The sequence below is a fragment of the Pollachius pollachius genome (genome assembly GCF_949987615.1).
Source record: "Pollachius pollachius genome assembly, chromosome: 19".
Lineage (NCBI taxonomy): Eukaryota > Metazoa > Chordata > Actinopteri > Gadiformes > Gadidae > Pollachius > Pollachius pollachius.
The window spans coordinates 2,196,722-2,219,904 of record NC_136952.1 but is presented as its reverse complement, the minus strand read 5'-3'; the positions used below and the strand labels follow the sequence as shown (position 1 = coordinate 2,219,904).

At 49.3% G+C, this 23,183-nt stretch overlaps 1 protein-coding gene across 1 annotated transcript in view; it reads right to left on the bottom strand.

Annotated features, from left to right (window-relative positions):
• The window catches only part of LOC307090193 (proteasome activator complex subunit 4B-like), a gene marked incomplete at both ends in the record, with an annotated part of 52,548 nt that extends 29,842 nt beyond the window's left edge, over positions 1–22,706 (bottom strand). Inside the window, 27 exons of the mRNA XM_079756766.1 lie at positions 545–640; positions 2,419–2,481; positions 2,944–3,042; positions 3,289–3,344; positions 3,494–3,550; positions 3,744–3,799; positions 4,195–4,290; positions 4,707–4,864; positions 6,836–7,045; positions 8,026–8,090; positions 8,516–8,585; positions 9,449–9,547; positions 10,259–10,409; positions 11,121–11,185; positions 11,594–11,683; positions 12,408–12,594; positions 13,241–13,327; positions 14,541–14,719; positions 15,290–15,382; positions 15,956–16,078; positions 16,465–16,539; positions 17,355–17,418; positions 18,179–18,328; positions 18,957–19,001; positions 19,818–19,934; positions 21,183–21,323; positions 22,492–22,706. Of these exons, the coding sequence (XP_079612892.1) occupies positions 545–640; positions 2,419–2,481; positions 2,944–3,042; positions 3,289–3,344; positions 3,494–3,550; positions 3,744–3,799; positions 4,195–4,290; positions 4,707–4,864; positions 6,836–7,045; positions 8,026–8,090; positions 8,516–8,585; positions 9,449–9,547; positions 10,259–10,409; positions 11,121–11,185; positions 11,594–11,683; positions 12,408–12,594; positions 13,241–13,327; positions 14,541–14,719; positions 15,290–15,382; positions 15,956–16,078; positions 16,465–16,539; positions 17,355–17,418; positions 18,179–18,328; positions 18,957–19,001; positions 19,818–19,934; positions 21,183–21,323; positions 22,492–22,706 (2,907 nt within the window). The remainder of the gene's footprint in view (positions 1–544; positions 641–2,418; positions 2,482–2,943; positions 3,043–3,288; positions 3,345–3,493; positions 3,551–3,743; positions 3,800–4,194; positions 4,291–4,706; positions 4,865–6,835; positions 7,046–8,025; positions 8,091–8,515; positions 8,586–9,448; positions 9,548–10,258; positions 10,410–11,120; positions 11,186–11,593; positions 11,684–12,407; positions 12,595–13,240; positions 13,328–14,540; positions 14,720–15,289; positions 15,383–15,955; positions 16,079–16,464; positions 16,540–17,354; positions 17,419–18,178; positions 18,329–18,956; positions 19,002–19,817; positions 19,935–21,182; positions 21,324–22,491) is intronic.
• Between the last annotated feature and the right edge of the window lie 477 nt (positions 22,707–23,183).

Sequence of the window (23,183 nt, the reverse complement as noted above, 5' to 3'; positions counted from 1 at the left end):
GTGCGTGCGTGCATGCCTAGGTGCATGCGTGTGATTAGTGGTGTGTGTGTGTGTGTGTGTGTGTGTGTCTGTTTGTGTGTTGCCTGACTATAGGAGCTTGTAGACAGCCGCAGGAGGTGGCTGTGTGTGTATGGTGTATGTGTGTGTGTGTGTGCGTGCATGCGTGCGTGCGTGCGATTAGTGGTGTGTGTGTGTGTTTGTGTGTTTGTTTGTGTGTATGTGTATATGTGTGTGTGTGTTTGTGTATTTGTGTCACCTTGCTGTAGGTGCTAGTAGACAGCAGCAGTGTGTGTATGTGTGTGTGTATGTGTGTGTGTGTGTGTGTGTTTGTGTCACCTTGCTGTAGGTGCTAGTAGACAGCAGCAGTGTGTGTGTATATGTGCGCGTGTGCGTGCATGCGTGCGTGCATGTGTGTGTGTAGGCATGTGTGTGTGTGCGTGTGTGTTTGTGTCACCTTGCTATAGGTGCTAGTAGACAGCAGCAGTTTGTGTGTATGTGTGTGCGCGTGCGTGCTTGTGTGCGTGTGTGTGTGTGTCTGTGTCACCTCGCTGTATGTGCTGGTGGACAGAAGCAGCAGGTCTCCCAGCAGGTCCTGATGCAGCACTTTGTACTCGCTGCCTTCCACCACCAGCGTCCTCATCTGGTCACAGGGTAAACAATATGTCATGAAGTATCATATTATTATATTCAAAGGCTTGGGGCATATGTTTTTCTTCATACCTTCCTGATAACTCACCAGGGAATACGTTATATGACAGTATTTGTTAATGTTAGTCTGTGTTGAAGTATGTAGCTGAAGTTGGTACTCAAGCTTTAATTTGGTATTTTAAATTTAAGCTGGGGAACTATGCTCCAAATCCTTTCTAAGTGTGGACACACTGACTGTCTTCTGGGAGGGAGTTTTTTTGACAGCAGTTCAGATAGAGGTATCCCATTCTCAAGCTTCAGACTGAGGCCCACTCCTTCTAACCAATCAGAGAGGCTCTAATAGAATGGGCGTATCCCCTGGCCGTAACTCCGCCTACCTGCGCTAGCCACCAATCGTTGGCCAACAAATCTTTTTTAGTCTTAAGAACCACACAACAGCAAAGACGTCGGTATTTCTAAATACACTGGTATACCGTAAAATGGTCATACTGCCCAAGCCTAGTCATGTAAATATACATATATTAATAATCTGATTGAAGGTGCAGGGAAAACCCAAAAGCTTACCACTAATCCCAATAAAGCCTATAAAGTCATTCATCTCTGCTTATCTTTTGATTCAAATTCGATTTTGACGGTAAGCGATGTGTGCACCAATCTGCTTCACTCGCTCCTATGCTACACTGAACTATCACCTTCAGTCCCAAAGGTAGAACAGTGTATCCAGAGAGCCCCCCACCCACCCACACACACACACACTCACACATCCTCCTCCATCAGTCAGAGCTGAAACCCCCTCACAGGTAAACAAACCCCTTAGTTTAAAGGTGACATATTATAACACCAGGTGTGCGTGCGATTAGCCGTTTTGTAAATCGGCCTCTTCAGACATCATAAGTGGCGTGTCCACCTAGATGTATGACGGATAGATGAGAAACGTTTGCTACAGTCCACTGGGTAGGCTGGTAGACCGATCCATCCGACACACATCTAAGTGGACACGCCCACTTGTGATGTCAGAAGAGGCCGGTTTTCTAAACGGCTTGCAACGGCTAATCACACTCAACAGCTACTGGTCTGATATGTCCCTTTCAACAACACAGCCCTTCCTCTGACAGCAGCTGGAGACCTTCTGGAGAGGGTGTTCCTCCCCGCTCAGTGGCAGCTCACCAAAGGGCCTCTCGGCCGTATTATTCTTGACATTTACTTTCAGTGGGACTTTTAATCATTCCGCTGACCTTTGCTTTTCCAACGTCGCCATTTATTTCGATTGTCTGCTTGAAAAAATGTGTTTCCCATGCGCATTCTCCCTGGAATTCAACAGTTCACTCTTAAACCATTAACAGTTAACCTTGTCATATGAACAAGTGTTTTATTGTGTAAAGAAATTATGATATTTAGTGATCCTAATCTGTTGTATTCCCTGTCTAGCTCGACTAGAGCAAGCATTTACACTATCCAGGGTTAGGGGTTTGATTCCCTGTCTAGCTCGACTAGAGCAAGCATTAACACTTTGCAGGGTTAGTGGATCTATTCCCTGTGTAGCCCAACTGGTAAAGCAAGGCATTAACACAATCCAGGGTTAGGGGTTTGATTCCCTCTGGTGCCACCCATGGAAAGAATGCAAACACTCAAAGTATTGTGAGACACTGCGGATGTAAAACGTTCACCAAACTGCCTACCAATAAGGCTCTGTGACTGTGAGGTACGGCAGGGACGGCCGTATTCATTCTGTGTTCCAGCGACAGAAGACATAATACGACGTGTACAGACCTGGTGCTGCAGCAGGACGCGGTCGATGAGCAAGGCTCGGATGTGCTGCTTCTTGCCGTGGAGCTGTGACAAAAAATAGGGGAAACAGGGATAAGGGAATCATTTTGTTTTTAATCCTTTGCTGCCGCAGTACCCTGGAGTATTTGCCTGTAGTCAATTCACATTGGCTACGTCCTGTTGAACTAGGCAAGGTTGATTTAAAAATATGTGGTGGATGAGAGGGACCTGCAGAACTGAATCCCCTCTTAAACTCAAGTAACCCAAATTGATTTCTTCTGACAGCCCTAATTGCCAATATTTACAGAATCCCAATATGGACTGGCCTCTTACTCTTCTCCTACTCCACCTTTAAACCCTCCCTGTTCTCTAGTGTTCACTGGCCTCCTACTCCACCTTTAAACCCACCTGTTCTCCAGAATCACAGTGTTCACTGGCCTTACTCCACCTTTAAACCCACCTGTTCACTGGCCTTACTCCACCTTTAAACCCACCTGTTCACTGGCCTTACTCCACCTTTAAACCCACCCTGTTCTCCATGGACTTCTTGACCAGAGTGAAGCTCTTCCAGCGGGACTCAAAGTCCTTCTTGTCTGTGCCACGGAAGAACAGGAGGTCTTCGATTATCTGTAGGCAGACGGAGGAGGAGGAGGAGGAGGAGGAGGAGGAGGAGGAGGAGGAGGAGGAGGGGGGGAGGAGGGAGGAGGAGGAGGATAAGGAGCAAGAGGAGGAGGATGTGAAGGAGAGAGAGGAGGAGCAGAAGGATAAGTTGTGTGTGTGAGTGTGTGCGTGTGAGTGAGTGTGTGTGTGTGTGCCTGTGAGTGAGTGTGTGTGTGTGTGCCTGTGAGTGAGTGTGTGTGTATTCTCACAGACCTTAATGACGGCAAACAATGACCTGGTGTCATCCTCAGAGTTCTCCAAGATGTGATCTGATTGGTTGAGGAGAAGGGGAGGATGGGGTCAGAACGATAGATCTCCTCCTTTCACTGTGTGTGTGTGTGTGTGTGTGTGTGTGTGTGTGTGTGTGTGTGTGTGTGTGTGTGTGTGTGTGTGTGTGTGTGTTTTAGCAGAGACTTACGTAGCAACAGCCTCATGGTTTGGCAGATGGCCTGTCTGTACTTCTCTCTGGAATCATCTAGACGTGGGGAGACACACACACACACACACACACACACACACACACACACACACACACATACACACAGGGTTGCAGAATGTGTGATGAATACTGATACCACACTTGCTTGTGAAATAAATTGCTGGGAGATATATGCAAGAGTGCGCCCGCGTGTGTGTGTGCGTGTGTGTGCGTGCGTGCATGTGCTCACCGTATTCCAAACCCATATACAACTTGATCTCATCTAAAGCCACCATGGAAGGAACACTGAGAGAATGAGATAAGATATCATCAATACCTTTATCAGTAACAACAAGGTGAGATTGAACATTAGTAGATTTCTTTTTAAATATTACAAACACACATATTGAACATAGTCTAACATGTTGTGTGTCAAAACTCAAAACTGTGTGTGTGTTTGTGTATCCAGTGTGACTTTGCGTGTGTCTATGTGTGTGTGCATTTCTGTTTGTTGCATGTGTTTGTGTGCGTGCGTCAGTTTGCTTGTGTTTGTGTGTTCATGTGTGTTCCTGTGTGTGTCTGCATGTGTCCGTGTGTTTGCATGCATTTGTGTGAGTTAATGTGTGTCTGCATGTGTTCATGTGTGTTGTATGTGTCTGAGTGTATCTGCATGTGTTTGTGTGTGTCTGTGTGGGACCTACAGGTCTGGTACACGCGGTCCGTCCAGGGGCGGCAGCATGCTCCCAGCCCCCAGAAGGCAGTGCTGCACGATGGCTAAACTCTGCAACAGCTCCTCCCTGTGGACAAACATGGCCATTACAGCCTGCTAAAATGTGGATACTGGAAATGCCTAGATGTGTTGTTCTTTGTGTCTATAAAAAGGATAATCAACAAAAATGATAAGCATTATATTAATAATAACATACTTTTTTGATATATCACCCTTTAACGAATCAAAACATTTAAAAAAGCTAAATATAATAATAAAGTCACATTAAAACAATTAAAATCAAACTAAATGAGATGCAGGAGGAGAGGAGAGAGGGGAGAGCTGTTAAAAGCTCTTTTAAAAAGATGTGTATGAATGGGTGTTGGAATGGTTATTAATTTAATCATGGCTATCGTTGAACAGCCACGTTGAAGCTCGACTCTCTCTATACCGCAGCGCTCACCTTTTAAAGCTTTGAAATCAACAACGACGGATGAAACCCACCTGCTCATTGGCTGACCTCCTGAGACGTGGTCCCTGATTCGCTGGAGCTCGGGACTCAGGAGCCGGGACAACAGATGGAAGACCAAGTCCTCCTCCTCAGCACTTGGAACGTGCCAGGTGACCCCCAACGCACCCACGTCCCCTGCCCTCCCCCAGTCCTGCAGGGGGGAGGGAAGGAGAGAGAGGGAGTGAGAGAGAGAGAGAGAGAAGAGAGGAGAGAGAGAGAAAGGGGGGGAGGACAGAGAGGGAGAGAGAGAGAGAGAGGAAGCGAGAGGGATAGAGTGAGTGAGAGAGAGAGAGAGAGAGCGAGAGAGAGAGAAAGAGAGAGAGAAAGAGAGAGAGGAAGCGAGAGGGATAGAGTGAGTAAGTGAGAGAGAGAGAGAGAGAGAGAGAAAGAGAGAGGAAGCGAGAGGGATAGTGAGTGAGAGAGAGAGAGAGAGAAAGAGAGAGAGAGAGAAAGAGAGGGATAGAAAAACAGAGATGTAGAGAGAGAGAGAAAAAAAAAGCACATATATATATAGAGAGAGGTAAAGAGAGAGAGAGGTAGAGAGAGATAGGTAGAGAGAGAGAGAGTGGATGTTAGAGGGGAAGAGAGAGAGAGATAGACGCAGTGTCCTCATTTAAGCACAGTGCCAAACCGCTATTAAAAATGTCAGCATAATAAACCGTCAACACCCTTTTTATCAGCCGCCATCTGCCTGTTTGACGGCGATAAAAGGGAGCTGGAGACGGAACAAGTGTGCCGATAATAAACTGTGATTAAAAGCATCCTCCGGTCCACACAGTAAAACACTGGACCCTTTAAACACGGCTTTACCTTCTGTGAACAACTAGGCTGCCTGTTGGCAGGGACCCGTCAGGCACGTCTCCATCTGTCAGCGGACCGGTGTTTGCGCGTGTGTGTGTGTGTGTGTGTGTGTGTGTGTGTGTGTGTGTGTGTGTGTGTGTGTGTGTGTGTGTGTGTGTGTGTGTGTGTGTGTGTGTGTGTGTGATTTTGGGCATATGTGCATGTGTGTCAACGTGTGTGTGTTCCTGTGTGTGCACGTGTGTGTACCTTGTTTGTCTGTGTGTGTGCATGTCTGTGTGTGTGGGTGTGTGTATGTGTGTCCCTATGTGTGTGTCCCTATGTGTGTGTGTGTGTGTGTGTGTGTCCCTATGTGAGTGTGTGGGTGTCCATGTCTGTGCGTGCAAGTGTGTGTGGTTGTGTGTTTGTGTCAGTGTCCCTGTGTGTGCACTAGTGATGGGTCGGTCGCGAACGATTCGGTCAGAACGAACGAATCCTGAAGGTGAAGGTGAAGGACGAGAACTGATTCCCAAAACAAGAGAACTCATTCTTTTTTCTTTTTTTTTTTAACATATAGCAAAAGTATGGTCACGTAAACAAAATATACAAACAAACAGAGCTTCGTCTCCCTGCGACCTTATATTGATTAAGTCTAAAACGTTCTCATCGATTCAGCCAATTAGAGCAGGTAGCAATCGCGTTGCCATGGTCCATGGGTAAACAAATGATAAGGCACCACCACACAAGTTAACTAACGATCGCTGTAGGCTTCGATATCATGCAAGCACTTTATGTTTTCTTTTCATCTTGTTCTACATCACAATTGCATTCTTTAATACAGTATTGTTTTTACCTACCATTATCAGTCTCGTTTGGTCTAGTTGCTAACGTGCTTCACTGCTTATTAGCGCTACTTGGAAGATGCCATTTAATTCTTACTGCACCCAATTGTGTATTAACGATATTTATGAAAAAAAAGGCACGTATGTGCTTTATATATATATATATATGCTTAATATTGACACTTATCCTGGGTAATTTCGCCAGAACATTAGAAAGTAGTAGGCTACATGCATGTTGATTAACATTTATTCCATAATTTCCGATTCCCTGGCAAATGACGGAACAGACCATCTGACTTAACGAACGAATCAAACGAACGAACCGTGATAGTGAACGGAACTGAAAGAACTGATTCCCGTAAAATAATCGTTTTGCCCATCGCTACTGTGCACGTATGTCTGCGTGTTTCCATGTTTGTTTGCGTGTCCAGGTGTGTGCGTGTGTGTGTGTGTGTGTGTGTGTGTGTGTGTGTGTGTGTGTGTGTGTGTGTGTGTGTGTGTACCCGTATGGGGAGCCCCCCGGAGCTTCCCCAGCCCCCCGGGGTGCTGCGGTACTCGGTGGGGTAGTGCAGGCTCAGGGCCCTCAGCGCGTGCTCCAGCAGGCTGCAGGCCAGGCCGTACGCCCGCTTGCAGCGCAGGCCCACGCTGCCACTCAGCGTCAGCTCCAGGGCACCGCCGTAGGCCAGCAGCTCGCGGCCGTCCACACGCGCCACCTGCATGGCACGCGGGGGACCCGTCGCCAAGTCACCGTTTTGTTTACACAAAACAACGTAAATCCGCCATTCAATTGGTATATTACGCCTCCTCCCTGTAGTTTTCGACAGAGTTGTTGGAGCTGATGTCCGAGTACATCTGAGGCTGGAATGTCATTGGCTCGTCTGCGTTCTAAGGGCGGGGCTTAGCGACAGGTCAATTATTCTATTTATATATATATTTATATATGTAAGGGATAATGTGTAGAACGCCGGTCATTATCGGGAAATAAGCCCCGACAGGGCGAACCGGTCACCGACGCGAAGTGGAGGTGTCTTGCTTCGCCCTGAAGGGGCGTATTTTCGATAATGACCGGCGACGTTATATACATTATCCCGCTTATTACACGGCGACTTGCCAAAATGAAAAACAATAACTTCACACGGCGTGTCTTTTTACAATTGACTTGTTACCAGCATTCGTAGTGTTGATCAGCAGATAAATAGTCTGCCAAAGACGTTGACGTCGCTTAGCAACCGATTATTCTGGGGTCCACAGGTTACCGGACTACTTGTGGAGTGATACAAAAGACGGCAAAAACTTTCCTTGCCAGCGGTCATTGAATGCTTAGCAACGGTGAACTATCAAATACAATTCACCGCCGGAAGTTCTGAAGGGCCCATACAAGTGAACGGAGCATTCCATGGCATTAAGAAGAGCCGTTTAATAAAAAAAAAATATATATATATATATATATCAAAGCCCTACATCTATTTATATTTCCGGCCCCCCGGGAAACATTCATGAATCTGACCCTTGTCTTAAAATCGTCGTTCTTTTTCGTATTCATTAAATCAGGGTGATTCTCCATCCTCCCCCCTATTTCCCAGGACCAGAGTGGCAATCGATGCGTGTAGCTCTGTGATGGGCGGCCAAGGCTGGGAGGTGGGGGGAGAGGGGGGGAGGAAGGGGGAGGAAGGGGGAGGGAGCAACTCCTCACCTCAGACAGAAGCTGGAGATTCCACAGCAGTTCCTTGTCCGGTTCGTCTTCGTTCAGCGTCTCAGCTTCAACACACACACACACACACACACACACACACACACACACACACACACACACACACACACACACACACACACACACACACACAACCCAAACATTAAACATAAACCCACAAAGTTAAGTAAGTTATCCAGATATTGTCCAGGATTAGGTGGACTGGAGTCCGTTCAAAGGGAAATGTATTTTGGCATCTACAAGGATTGGAATAAATGTTCCTTTTTAATTCACATCTCCCCTGCCTCCCCAGAACCATAAACTATCATTTGTACAGATCTGCAGTCAAATACCTCCAAACAACTAGTCTTATGTTGTTTGATTTTGTTGCATGTTGACATTATCCCAAATGCTTTAAACAACGTTCAAACCCAGAGACACACACACACACACACACACACACACACACACACACACACAGGGTGGTACTGACTGTCAGTAATGTGGAGGATGATGCTGCAGCAGTGAGGGACGAACAGACGGAGAGCCTCAGCAGGATGGCACTGAAAGACACACACAAACACACAGATACACACACACACACGCGCACAGACACACACACACACACACAGGCACACACACACACACATGCACGCACAACACACACACACACACACCCACACACATGCACACACTCACGCACACACAGACGCACACACACACACACACACACACACACACACACACACACACATGCACATGTACACTTATTAAGAATGCAAGAAAGAAATTGCATAGCGAGAAAGAACAGAAACAGCTTTGAGGAAAATATATATAATATAATTATGTATAATAATGAAAAGTAATTATGTATTTAGCTTACACGGCAAAGACCATTTTAAGTTGGATGATATGCTTGAATATTACATAGAAATACTTCTAGTCGACAAACTATAGTCCTTACAAGGCCTTCACTCAGACAAACACACACAGACACACACACACACACAGCTACACTCAAACACACACAGACGCACAAACACACACACACACACACAGCTACACTCAAACACACACAGACGCACAAACAAGCACACAGCTACACTAAGACAAACACAGACACACAAACAAGTACGCAACCACACTAAGACAAACCCACACACATGCATGCACAAACACACACACACACACACACACACACACACATCATACAGCACTAATCCTGACCCAGTGCACCACGAAGATCTACCAGGTTGGGCCACGCACACACACATACTGCATACACACACACACACACCATATACATACCTACGCATACACAGACACGCACAGGCACACAACCATTCACACACAAATGCACGCACACAGGCGCACAACCACATACACACACACACACACACACGCGCACACACACACACACACACACCTTGGCTGCGGCGCGGCACATGTCAGCCACCATCCGGCCGGACACGCAGGTCTCGAAGGTGCGGCTGGTGGCGAACAGGTGCAGCTTACGTAGCGCCACCTGTAGCATCAACAGGGATAAACAACAACAGGGATAAACAACAACAGTGAGGCGGTGCAACTGACTTGTTACCAGCATTCGTAGTGTTGATCAGCAGAGAAATAGTCCGCCAAAGACGTTGACGTCGCTTAGCAACCGAGTACGCTGGGGTCCACAGGTTACCGGACTACTTGCAGAGTGATACGAACGAAGGCAAAAAAATCCACTTTCCTTGACGGCGGTCATTAAATGCTTAGCAACGGTGAATTATCAAACATAATTATCAAATGTGAACTGTGAAGGGCCCATGCAAGTGAACGGAGCATTCCATGGCATTGAGAATAGCCGTGTATATATATATATCTATATATACATATATATATATAGATCAAGGCCCTGCATCTATTTACATTTTCGGCCCCCCTGGGAAACATTCATGAATCTGACCCTTGTCTTAAATTTGTCTTTCTTTTTCGTATTCATGTCTTAAATCAGGGTGAATCCCCCCCCCCCCCCCCCCCCCCAGCAACCCTCTTCCAGATCAATGTAGATCCTGTAGATCCTGTAGATCCTGTAGATCCTGTAGATTAAGTAGATCCTGTAGAAGATGCAGGTCATGTAGATCAGCGGATCAGGGTACCGTGGTACGGCTGCCCCCGGGAAGAGCACCACAAATCATACTGGGGAGGTGTGTGTGTGTGTGTGTGTGTGTGTCTGTGTGTGAGTCCGTGCCTGGTATATCTCCGGTGAGCACTGGGTGAGGATGGTGCTGACGGTGGATGTGAGCCCCAGCTCCAGAAGGCTCTCCAGCTGGTTCTGAGTGTCCGTCTCCGTCTCCCCCCTCGTCTGCTCCAGAGCACTGCTGTCCACCAGGGAGAAGCACCTGGACGGGGGGGGGGGGGGGGGGGGGGGGGGGAGGGAGGGAGGGAGGGAGAGAGGGGGAGGGAGCGAGAGAGGGGGGGAGAGAGGGAGAGAGAGAAGGAGAGAGAGAGAAGGCGGGAGGGGGAGGGAGGGGGAGAGGGGAGAGAGAGAGAGAGAAGGAGAGAGAGAGAAGGAGGGAGGGAGAGGATGGGGGAGAGAGGGGGGGAGAGAGAGAGAGAGAAGGAGAGAGAGAGAAGGAGGGAGGGAGAGGGAGGGGGAGAGGGGGAGAGAAGGAGAGAGAGAGAAGGAGGGAGGGAGGGAGAGGGAAAGGGAGGGAGGGGGAGGGAGAGAGAGAGAAGGAGAGAGAGGAGGGAGGGAGAGGAGGGGGAGAGAGAGAAGGAGGGAGGGAGGGAGAGGGAAGGGGAGGGAGGGGGAGGGAGAGAGAGAGAGAGAAGGAGAGAGAGAGAAGGAGGGAGGGAGAGGGAGGGAGGGGGAGAGAGGGGGAGGGAGGGGAGAGAGAGAGGGAGAGAGAGAGAGAGACAGAGAGAGAGAGACAGAGAGGGAGAGAGAAGTTCAATTACATTATATAAATTATACATTCAATTATTTATAATAATTGTCGATTTGTATTCACCTTTTGTTACATAAGTTTATGCTACGTTATAAATGTAATATTACGTAATAATACATTTTAAACAAGTATTTTGATTAATGAGGTTAACAATTGCCATACCTGTCCAAAAACTGGAGAACAAAATCTTCAAACTGGGCTGAGACGAAACACAGCTCCGTCTCCATCTGAGGACGAAGAGGAGACTCAGCTTTGGAGTCTCTTCATCTCTGGATCAATACTTAATACGGTTCACTCGTTTATTATTGCAAATGTGTTAAGATCCAACTATATGGATATGTCAGGCATTACGTCAATATAGATGGTAAATAGTTAAAGCTTACGACTCACTTTTTTACTCACCACTTTCTTTTATGAATATGCTGACAGCAGACTGTAAGCATATTCATTTGTTTTCATGCACGTGCACGCACATACACACGCATGCATGCACACGCACGCGTTTGTATGTGTGCGTGCGTGTGTGCGTTCTCGCTTTCGTGTATGCATGTTTGTATTCTTGCTTGTGTGTGTGTGTGTGTGTGTGTGTGTGTGTGTGTGTGTGTGTGTGTGTGTGTGTGTGTGTGTGTGTGTACCTCTGTGAGGTCGCTTCGCTGGGAGGGAGCAGAGGAACAGTCCACTAAAGGCACCAGGGTGGTCAGGGTGGCGATGAACTGGAACGTTACCTGGACACAGTGAGAGAGAAACACTCATTTATTCACCTGGATGCGGGGAGACAGAAACACTCATTCAATCACTCGTGTTAGCTGGACACAGTGAGACATAAACACTCATTCATTCACTCCTGTGACACAGTGAGGCACAAACATTCATTCACTTGTGCTACCTGGACTCAGTGAGACATAAATCATTCATTCATTCACTCGTGTTAGCTGGATACAGTGAGACAGAAAATCGATCTCATTTACCTCCTGGGACACTCACTTGTTCATTCATTCACTGTGTCAATTCAAAATTGACACAGTGAGAAAATTAAAAGCTTATTTATTCTGTTGCTATTGTCTCCAGCTACCTACAAATTCTCTCACTTAAAATCCAATATCCAGAACATTGACGGAACACGTTTTGTTTGATATCCGATCTTCAAACAGCGTGCTCTTGGCGATATTTTTCAAAGGATAAGTCTGGGACTCTCGCCTCTGATTGGTTAGAAGGGCTCTCCTTTAGATCGTGTTCCGATTGGTCCTAGCTGTTTGCGGGAGATTAGGGTTATGGTTAGGGTAAGGATTAGGATTAGGGTTAACCCTTATCCTAACCCTAACCATAACAAATCGGAGGAGAGCCCTTCTAAAAAATCAAGGGCGAGAATCCCAGACTTATCCTGCGCAAAATGATATCCTGTCCTGTTGAGCGAGAGGGGAAGTGATGTCACAGGGCGTCACTACCCACCATGCACTTGCTGAAGTCGTTGGGGTCGACTCCGGGCAGCGCGCCCATGAGCAGGGGCAGCACGTGCGCTCGGCCCTCTGGGTAGCTGTTGCCGGGGGAGACGAGGCTGCGCGCCATGCCCACCATGCAGCTGAGGGTGGCGGTCAGAGTGTGGGGCTCCGTCAGCGTCTCCATGGCAACGTAGGTCCTGAGGGGGAAGACCGGCACACACACACACACACACACACACACACACACACACACACACACACACACACAGACGGACACACACACACACGGACACACACACACGGACACACACACACACACACACACACACAAACACACACATATACATACACACACACACACACACATACACAGAGGACAAATACATGGCAAAACAAGTACAACAAAAACAAACAAAAAAGGACAACACACAGGACAAACACACACACACACAAAAAAAGGCGACCCATGCCAACACACGTGCAACAAACACAACACACACATGCCAACACACACAGGACAAACACACACAGGACAAACACATCAGCTACTGCATGAGCACCTGGATAAGCAAAAGCAATGAACAAAACAATTCAACTAATAATTGTAACGTTCACAAAACACTTTTACATTATGAATAAACATTTATTATCTCGGTAATTTTACTTGTGTGAAAACTGGTCGAGCATTTCATGTCTTTGGTCAACGTATGTGAAAGTTCTTGTCTTTGTGTACCTTCAATAATGTTTGAAATATAAAGCATTATGAGCATTTATACGAATTCAATTATGCAATTGGAAGGCGGTTATTGTGATGAGTGAGTGAGCAGCAGCGTTGAGACGTACTTCTCCAGCACGGGGGGGATGGTGAGCTGGGGCGACAGCAGGGCCAGGTGCTGCAGGGCGAACGCTGCGTCCATGCTGCCCGTCTTACTACGGACCGCCACAAGGGGGCGGCAGAGACACCACAACACAGGCGCACAGACAGAGACACACGTACACACAGACAAATACAAAGAGACATAAGCACACACACACACACACAGATAGAGACATACATACATATACATAGAGACATACGCACATGCACACACATACACTTACACGTACACACACAAACACAAACAAATACACACAAACACAGATGCACACACGCAAACATAGACAAACGCACAGACACACAGGCACATACCCACACGCACAGACAGACAAACAAACAGACAGCCAGGTAGACAGAGGGATAATCCCTAATGACTCCTTCAGATTAAGGTCATTCCTGCCCATGTCTTGCAAATCCTGCGCGCTGCAATGCCAGTCGCCAGCAGACGGCTTTGATCTCAGCTGTGTAATGCGACTCATTTGCATAAACATCTTAACAAGGCAGCATGAAACTGTGACTAATTCCCGCCATTTCAAGACTATTCATCTATACATCAAAGTGTGGAAAAAGTATCAAAACAACTGTGTTCTGCTTACACACACATAGAAAAATGAGGGCCCATGCTTTGCTTGGAATTACATCATGCTTACAAAGTATAAACATTTCAAAATTATGCACTTTAGTTTCATGCTGTGTTCCTATTTCAACCCACTGTTATGACAAGTTGTCATCCGGCCTGCAGTACCTCAACATGGCCAGTAGGGCCACGAATTGACCCTACTACTAACCCTCACACAGAGCATGAAGTCAAACTGACTGTTTTGTTTACGTGGATGTGCTGTAAGATCAAGCACTGAGAGGTTCAATGACCCAAGTAGAGGATTAATAAAGACGTTACAGAGGTTATAAAATTAACGCTGTTTCAAAAGTTTTCATATCGTCAAACATCTAGGCCGATAGCGATAAATCTGTGATGGGCCGAAATACCATAAATATCGGGCTCGACAGAACACACATCTTCCTCTGCTCCTCGTAGTTCATTTAATGACGCATTCATTTCTTCATTCATTCACAGCGTGTGTTCATCATTACACATGCATTTATACACTAACTTATTTATTCTTCCTCCAAAAGCAAATTGACTCAAATCGACAATGAGGGCCCTGCTTTACTCGGAATTACATCATCCTTACAAAGTGTAAATATTGCAAAATTATGAACTTGATATTCATGCTGTGTTCCAGTCTCACCGCCGTGCGGCAGTACCTGAACATGGCCAGCAGGGCGGCGCCACTGAGGCTGGTGCTGAACTCCAGCAGGTGGGCGTCGCTCAGCCTCTGGGGCTCCGGGACGGGGGGAATCCAGCTGGGGGGGGCGTGGCGCTCCCGGTGCACCCGCCGCACCACCGTGGCGGGAAGACGCTGCAGCAGACGCATCAGACGGGACTGGGAGGCGAAGGGGACACACACACACACACACACACACACACGCATGAACACAGGCGAGCACACACACACACACACACACACACACACACACGTGAGTGTTGGTATCAGCACACGCACACAGGCCCGCAAGCGGAAACACACACCCGCATTGAGCGCACACACTCCAACAAGGCTAGACTATCGCCGTCCACACGTGTTCTCTGTCACTGACGGGAGCAGAACCCGGTTCCACAACACGTAAATCATATCATGGAGACCGGAAACAGCGCCGGCCTTCATGAAGTATGCATGTTTATGTGTGTGCGCATGTGCATGTGTGTATGTGTGCGTGTGCATGTGTGCGTGTGTGTTTGTGTGTGCATGTGTGTGCGTGTGTGGTTGTGTTTGTGTGAGCATGTGTGTGCATGTGTGTGTGCGTGTGCATGTGTGCGTGTGTGTGTGCATGCGTGCGTGTGTGTGTGTGTTTGTGTGTGCATGTGTGTGCGTGCGTGCGTGCGTGTGTGTGCGTGCGTGCGTGTGTGCGACGGACACAGATACAACGGGAAAGAGCAGCAGTGAGAGCCTTGCCTGCCAGCGGCCGTGATTGGACGGATGGTAGAAGGAGGCGATGCTGTCGAAGAGGCAGGTCAGCTGCTTTTGCGCGGGGTTTCCTGGCCCGCCCTGCAGGGGCACCGCCCAGGGAGGTTAGGCAGCGTCCGTACAATGACCCTCTTCACCCAGTCAGCCATACAGATGCAACAACATTGGAGGGGGAGCTGTGTGCGTGTGTGTGTGTGTGTGTGTGCATGTTGTGTTTGTGAGTGTGAGTTTGAATGAGGAGAGAGAGAGAGAGAGAGAGAGAGAGAGAAAAAGAGTGTGTATGTGTGCGTGTGTGTTTGCGTGTGTCTGTGCGTGTATCTGTGTGTGTGTGTCCTTGTGTGTGTGCGTCTGTGTGTGTCCTTGTGTGTGCATATGCATGCGTGTATCTGTGTGTGCGTGTGCGTGTAGCTGTGTGTGTTAGGGTGTGTGTGCGTGCGTGCGTGTGTGCATGTATGTGTGTGTGTGTGCGTGTGTGTATGTGTGTGTGCGCCTGTGTGTATGTGTGTGTGTGTGTGTGTGTGTATGTGTGTGTGTGTGTTTGTGCGTGTGTGTGTGTGTGTGTTTGTGTGTGTGTGTGTGTGCCTGTGTGTGCGTGTGTGTGTGTGTGTGTGTGTGTGTGTGTGTCTGTGTGTGTGTGTGTGTGTGTGTGTGCACCAGCAGGGCAGCGATCCACAGCACCAGGTGTCCGATGTCGTAGGTGTTGGCGAGGTACCGCGAGGTGACCATGTGACCCACGCCCACGGGCAGGTTCAGACTGCGGAGGATCCTGGTGAAGATCTGCACACACACACACACAGGCGCACACACACGCATGTGTGCGCATGTGTGTGCATCCATGTGTGTGCACACACACACATGGAAGCAAACACATGCACACACACACACGCACACGGGCGCACACAAACACACACACATGCAACAAACACACGCACATACAAACACGCACACACAATCACACGCACGCACCAAACACATTCATATACCCACAAACATAGAATCATGGTGAAATGAGTTCTTCATGTTAATGGCCCAATCTGTAACATGAAATATGTTTGGCTGACATTCACACCCACACACACACACACACATGCCAAAAACTGTAAAATAAACACATGCAAACATACACACACAGACACGCAATCTCAGAGGTGTTTATAACCCACAGTGGGGATGTAGAGGGTCCAGTCAACGTAGCCGATGTTGTCGTTGGCCAGGCGAGCGAAGAGGTTCACCAAGTGCTGCAGACAAAACATCAGCCGTCACCCACCCAGAAACAAACCTTGTGATCCTCACAGACGCCAAGAGGTCTTTCCATGCACCTTTTATATTCATTACCATAGAAAGCAAAACGCTAAAGCGGAGAGGAAGTGGAAAAACCTAACGGGTTGTTTTGCTGCCAGCTGGAGAGATTGACACACAAAAATGGAAGGAAAGAAATGCTAAGGATATTCTAAGTAATATCTGGAGGAGGAGACTCTGTCTTCAGCCAGCGCGGTCGTCATGAGGGGACCAGCAGGCAGCAAACAAAACACTTTGGTTCAGAGACTCCGGGTATAAGTTGGCTATAGAACTAGCATCGTAGCTAACTTATACCTGGAGTCCCTGGAGACCCCAGGTAGTTCTGGCCCACCTGTTGTGCAGAGCACGGCCCCTGTTAAATAAGCTAAACCAAACTGAACTAAGTGTGTGTGTGTGTGTGTGTGTGTGTATGCGTGTCTCCCAGTGTGTGCGTGTCTGTGTGTGTGTGTGTGTGTGTGCGTGCGTGTCTCGCTGTGTATATATGCGTGTCTCGATGTGTGTGTGTGTGCTTGTCTCGGTGTGTGTGTGTGTGCGTGTCTCGTGTGTGTGTATGTGCTTGGCTCGCTGTGTGTGTCTCGCTGTGTGTGTGCGTGTGTGTTTGTGTGTGTCTCTCTGTGTGCGTAAGTGTTTGCGTGTGTCTTGCTGTGGCTGTGTGTGTGGGTGCATGTGTCATGCTGTGTGTGTGTGTGTGCGTGTGTGTGTGTGTGTGTGTGTGTGTGTGTATGTGTGTGTGTGTTTGTGTGCGTTCACTCACCCCCTCCCAGCTGGGTTGATTCTGCACGGCCATCCAGAGACTCATTAACTCATCAAACCACAAACTGGAAAAAAAGAAAAGTAAATAAACACACACACACACACACACACGCGCACACACACACACACACCGAGTTTTCCCTAATCCATCCCTGAGTGATGATCTCACTCTTTCCCTCTTATGGGCGTTGGAAGCGGAGACAGACCCGCGGCGGGAGACGGACGGACGGACAGACTGAGGAACACTAAAGATGGAAAAAGGCGCTCTTTTAAAAAACGAGGCGTTGTGGAAACTCCCCCGCGGGGCCGACGGCGGTAAACCCCGGGCTAGAGCCTGATGAACGGCCTCTCCCAAAGAGTGTCCGGGGGGGTACTCCGGGAGAGAACCCCCCCCATGAGTGTGTGTGGGTGTGTGTGTGTGTGGGGGGGGGGGGGGGTGGACAGAAAACAAAGAGCCCCCCCAAAGAGGTCCGAAATAGCCGCGGAAAAACCCGGCTGAGTCGGGGAGGGGGGATGTCCGCAGAGGTCAGAGGTCAAGTAGTGGCGAACACGGAGGAGGCCTCGGACGGGATGACGCCGTCGGCCGGGAACGCCGTCCCTCCAAGGGTGCCGTTCAGCCGCTGGGAACGTGTTAACAAAGAGCGGCGTCTGATCCCGGGTCAGCCCCCCCTCCCCCCTCCCCCCGACCGGAGCGGTAACGGACGGCAGGGAGAAGGACGGGCACGTTAAACACCGAGGGGAAACCAGAACCACATGGGGAGGGGGACTCAGTGGTCAGTTACACACACAGGTATCTCTCTCTCTCTCTCTCTCTCTCTCTCTCACTGGAAGCCCCGGGCGTGCTCCGAGGGGGGCATGACGGTGGGCAGGAACAGCTCCATGTTGCTGACGGCCTTCAGCATGACCGCGTCGAACACGCACAGCAGGGGGCGCCACTCGCTCAGCATCTCCTGGGTGCTCGACGCCGGGAAGTACCTGCCAGGGTAGACAGGAACGAGGCAAACGGGGACAGGGACACACGGACATGGAGGACAGAGGGACACGGTGATGTGCTAGGAGAAGCCAGGGATCGAACTAGAAGCCTTCCTGTTACCAGCCAATCCGCTGTACCCCTTGAGCCACATGCCGTCACGTCTAAACATTTAAAGATGTAAAGAGAAGAAGAACAGGAAGAGGTGTGGCCCTCCATCCGGTCACTGGGAGCCGGGTTCCAGATGTTCTAGACGTTCTACAGGTTCTAGATGTTCTAGGTGTTCTAGATCTTCTAGATGTTCTAAATGTTCTAAATGTTGATATTCTAGATGTGCTATTCTAGATGTTATAGATGTTCTACAGGTTCTAGATCTTCTATTCTAGACATTTGAGATGTTCTAGTCTAGATGTTTAAAATGTTTGAGGTGTTCCAGATGTTATAGATGTTATAGATGTTATAATCTAGATGTTGTAGATATTCCGGATGTTGTAGATGTTCTAGATGTGTTCCAGATTTTCTAGGTTTGTTCCAGATGCTCTAGACGTTCGAGACGTTCTAGATATTCTAGATGTTCTAGATGTGTTCTAAATGTTCTAGACGTTCCAGGTCTTGGTGCGGTGGGAAACTCACAGTCTGCAGTTCCTCACCAACGCCTTCAGGATGTTTTCCACCGAGCTGCAAGTAGGAACAGAACAGACACCGATTGTTTAGTGTGTGTGTGTGCATGTGTGTGTGTGCGTGCGCGTGCAATTGTGCATGTGCGTCCGTGAGTTTACATGTTTGGTGTGTGTGTGTGTGTGTGTTTCTATATTTTCATTTCACTATCTGATGGTGTGTGTTTGTGCGTGCGTGAGTGTGTGAGTGCGTGCGTGCTTGTGTGTGTGTGTGTGTCTATATTTTCATTTCACTATCTGATGGTGTGTGTTTGTGCGTGCGTGCGTGCGTGCGTGCGTGCGTGCGTGCGTGCGTGCGTGCGTGCGTGCGTGCGTGCATGCTTCTATATTTTCATTTCACTATCTGATGGAATTCAAATGACCCCCACCAGGTCAGATATCCTGGAAAAGCTCTTTTCCTGGAGCAGGGGGATTTGAGGGGCTTGAGTTTCATCAAAGCTGTGCAGAGAGAGACCCAGAAATATAATCCTGGAATACTGAGAAAATGAAGGCAAGAGACACACACGCAAGAGAGTCTGTGTGCGTCCGTGTGTGCATGTGTGTGTGCGTGCGTGGGCCTGTGTACTGTCTGTATGTGGTTGCATGTGTGTCTGCGTGAGTGTGTGTGCGTATGTGTGTGTGTGTGTGTGTGTGTGTGTTTATGTTTGTGCATGCCAATGCGTACGTCAGTGTGTGCGTGTGTGCATCTGTGTGCCTGCTTGCGTGTGCTCATGTGCGCTCATGTGCGTGTGTGCGTGAGTGTGCACGTGTGCGTGCACACGTGCGGGCGCGTGGGGGCGTCTCCATGCATGCGGGCGTGTCTCGGACCGGCCGTTACCTGGGGTACCAGACGAGGCCCAGGTGTTCCGTCTTGGAGTAGATGACGCGGTCGTACAGCAGGTACAGCGGTTGCCACGGTAACTGGAGGTCGTCCCTGGACAGCAGCTCCTTCTTCCTGTCAGGGGAGGGGGGAGGCGGGCAGAGGAGTTAATCAAAATGGTGGAGCCCGGCGTAGCGAGAGTCACAATGGTTAAACGAGGGAGGGGGGGAGAGAGAGAGAGAGAGAGAGAGGAGAACGCACTAATTGAAAGGTTGAGAAAGTGAGGTATGCAAAAGGTTGACGTGAACCAGATGACAGACCCTGAGTGCCCGGCCGCCAGCCCTGATCTGCCTCCGCCGGGGTCTGCACAGCGCTTTGTTTATTTATCTTACAGGGAACGCACGGCTCGCTCCCTTCTCCGACACCAGACACCGCAGGGGGTAAGCTCCAGGACAACCGTCGGTCGCCGACGGACGTCGGAGGGGTCAGGGCTGCCGACCGCCTGGGCTTCATGTCCAATCCGGCCCCCGTCAGAGAGCGCCGTCGGAGTCGTGACGACGGGAGCCGACCGCAGACGTTTGAGAGGCAGGGCGTGGCGAGCACGCGTTGTGAGGTAAACCATTCATCCCCGAGCTGTCGTCTGACAAGGCCCCTCATTAGACACGCGTTCCCGGCCCCGACCAAAGTGGAAACATTCAGAGACGATTGACAGCATACCGTTGTCACACTCGGGGAAAAGTGTGTGAACGGTTTGAGCAGCCCTGAGAAAATGTCAGAACTGGCTGATGCTCTGTCTGCCTCTGGGGCCTGGAAGGTGAAACTATCGTAGAGGATCTGGGAATATGCACCGTGACACCGTCTGTGTTTCACCCGTCAAGGAACGCTTGATACAATCAGTTTCATAAAACACGTTCAGATTCTCCCTTCTGCAGCTGGTTCTTGTCACACACTTGCACCTAGACAGTTTAAGAGTGTGTGTGTGTGTGTGTGTGTGTGTGTGTGTGTGTGTGTGTGTGTGTGTGTGTGTTGGTGTGCATGGTTGTGCGTTTGTGCATGCTTGTATTTGTATGTGTGTGTGCATGCGTACATGAGTGTGTGTGCGTCACCGTGTTTGTGCGCCTTTCTGTGTGTGTTGGTGTGTGCATGCGTGTTGGTGTGTGCATGCTAATCTGTGTGCGTGTGCTTGTGTGTGCATGCGTGCATGTGCGCGGTGCGGGTGTTCGTGTGTGTGTACAAGTGCGTGTTTGTTCGTGTGCATGCTGTGTGGACATGCACGTGTGTGGACACGTGCATGTTTTTAGTGTCTACCTGTGTGTGTGTGTGTGTGTGTGTGTGTGTGTGTGTGTGTGCGTGTCTGCGTGTGTGTGTGTGTGGACCACCCACTTCAGCAGCTGGATGAGCAGCCGGGCGAAGCTCTGCATGATGTGAGGCTCCAGATGGGGCAGCGTCACCAGCTGGTACAGCAGCCTGATGAACAGGACGTGGTCCTCCTTGCTGAATCGCAGTCCATACAGCTTCAGGAACCTGGAGGGACGGTCAATGAATGGACTGCATTTATAAAGCGCTTTAATCCAACAGCGCTTTACAACACTGCCGTTCAGCCATTTATGCACCCATTCATGCACAAATGCACACACCGACGGCGGAGTCAGCCACGCAGGGCGACAGCCAGCTCGTCGCGAGCAGTCAGGGTGAGGCGTCTCGCTCAGGGACACCTCGACACTCCGCTAGGAGGCGCCGGGGATCGAACTGGCAACATGGCGGTTACCTGCCCCCAACTAAGAGGGACACAGACCACGGGGACGGACGAGACAAGTGTATGAACGATGTGAAACACATGAGCTGATGAGACACAGCGCCGAGTCTATCCATAGACATCTTGTCATGCCAAGGACATTCAGAAGAACTCAGAGCTTACATTATGCACTGAAAGTTCAGTGGCTGCCTATTGGAGGAGCTATGTTCCACGTGCTCTACGTGAAATTGGTGCAGAGAGGCTAGTTGGCAGAATTAACCTAATTAAACTAACTCATCTCAGGCGGAACGCCTAGAATGGGATGATCTAAATGAGCGTCATTGGGGAGGGAGAGGGCGGGACTTTCAGTTGCATCGCATTGGCAAGAGACACGTTGGGCGGGACTTCTGGGGGAGGGATATCCGTTTCTGTTCAATGTTTTGAATATCGGATTGTTAAATTTGTCCAAAAAAATGTTTTTGTTGTTTAATGTTTTTATTGTTTATTCTTGTTATTGCTCCAACGATTGCTTATAACTGTCGTAAACAACCCATAGGAAGAAACAGACCGGAAGTTAAGCTGCGGTAAAGCGGGATAACGACGCAATTCAGGATCCTAAACATATGTCTACGTTCTGGTTCCTCGCGCAGCCTAGATGACCTCCGCTGCATGCACTCTACATCAAAGTGACGTCAGCAGGCGGGGGACCAAACGAGGGCCCCCGTCCATAAGAAGCCAGGTGTAATTTAGTCGGGAAAACCACTTAAGGGAGTTCATATAGTTTAGAGGGATGTAAATGCTCGGCAAATATAGCCACGCGTTAACATTCTTAATAAGCTCAAAGAAAGAGGGCAATAACATAGGGGTAAGTGAATACAAGCCAGGATATCCTACATTACGCACACGGTGGGTTATTAATAAGGACCTGACCGCTAACGGCACTGCTCTGTGACTCACGAGAAGAGGTGCCTGCACCAGAAGGCGGCCCCGGGCCAAAGCTCCCGGACCAGCACAGCCCGGCTCAGGTTAGCCTTGATGGTAGCCAGCAGCTCGGAGGCCTCCCGGTCCAGCCGGCTGGAGTAGGGCAGCAGGCCGTTATATACGATCTCCTTCTGGGGGACGAACGCGGAGTCTGTGCGGTCCACGGTCATCATGTCGGCTGCCCCTCGCATGGTCACTTGGGTCGGTAGATTGTTTCTTTATGGATACGAACCAGAAAACCTCTTGGAAGTTACGCTCTCCTCCCAATGGTTTCAAACCACATCACCCACGCTGTGCGTCAGCTCAGCTGGAGAAAAGGCACTCGGCGTGTAAAAGCGTATGTGCGCCAGGACGCTAATGAGCGGTATGAGCCAAGACGGTCCCGCTGTGACCCGCGAGGTCCCGCCGCTGCTGCGCTTCAGATCCCAGGCTTTGGCGTCAGGCCAGCGCGCTTATCGCCAGCGCTATTTCACAACCGACAGATCCCATCGTGAAATAGGCCTACTCGCAGGCTGAGACACTCATGGAAAGAAGGTGGGTTCTTCTCGTTAAATTTACGCACGGGACAAAAAGAAAGTCTCCCAACTTCAAATCCAGGCGCAAGTGCTTGTGCTGCGGTAATCCGCGGGCTAATCTGATAACTGGGTTAATACCTTTTCCTGTTCCAC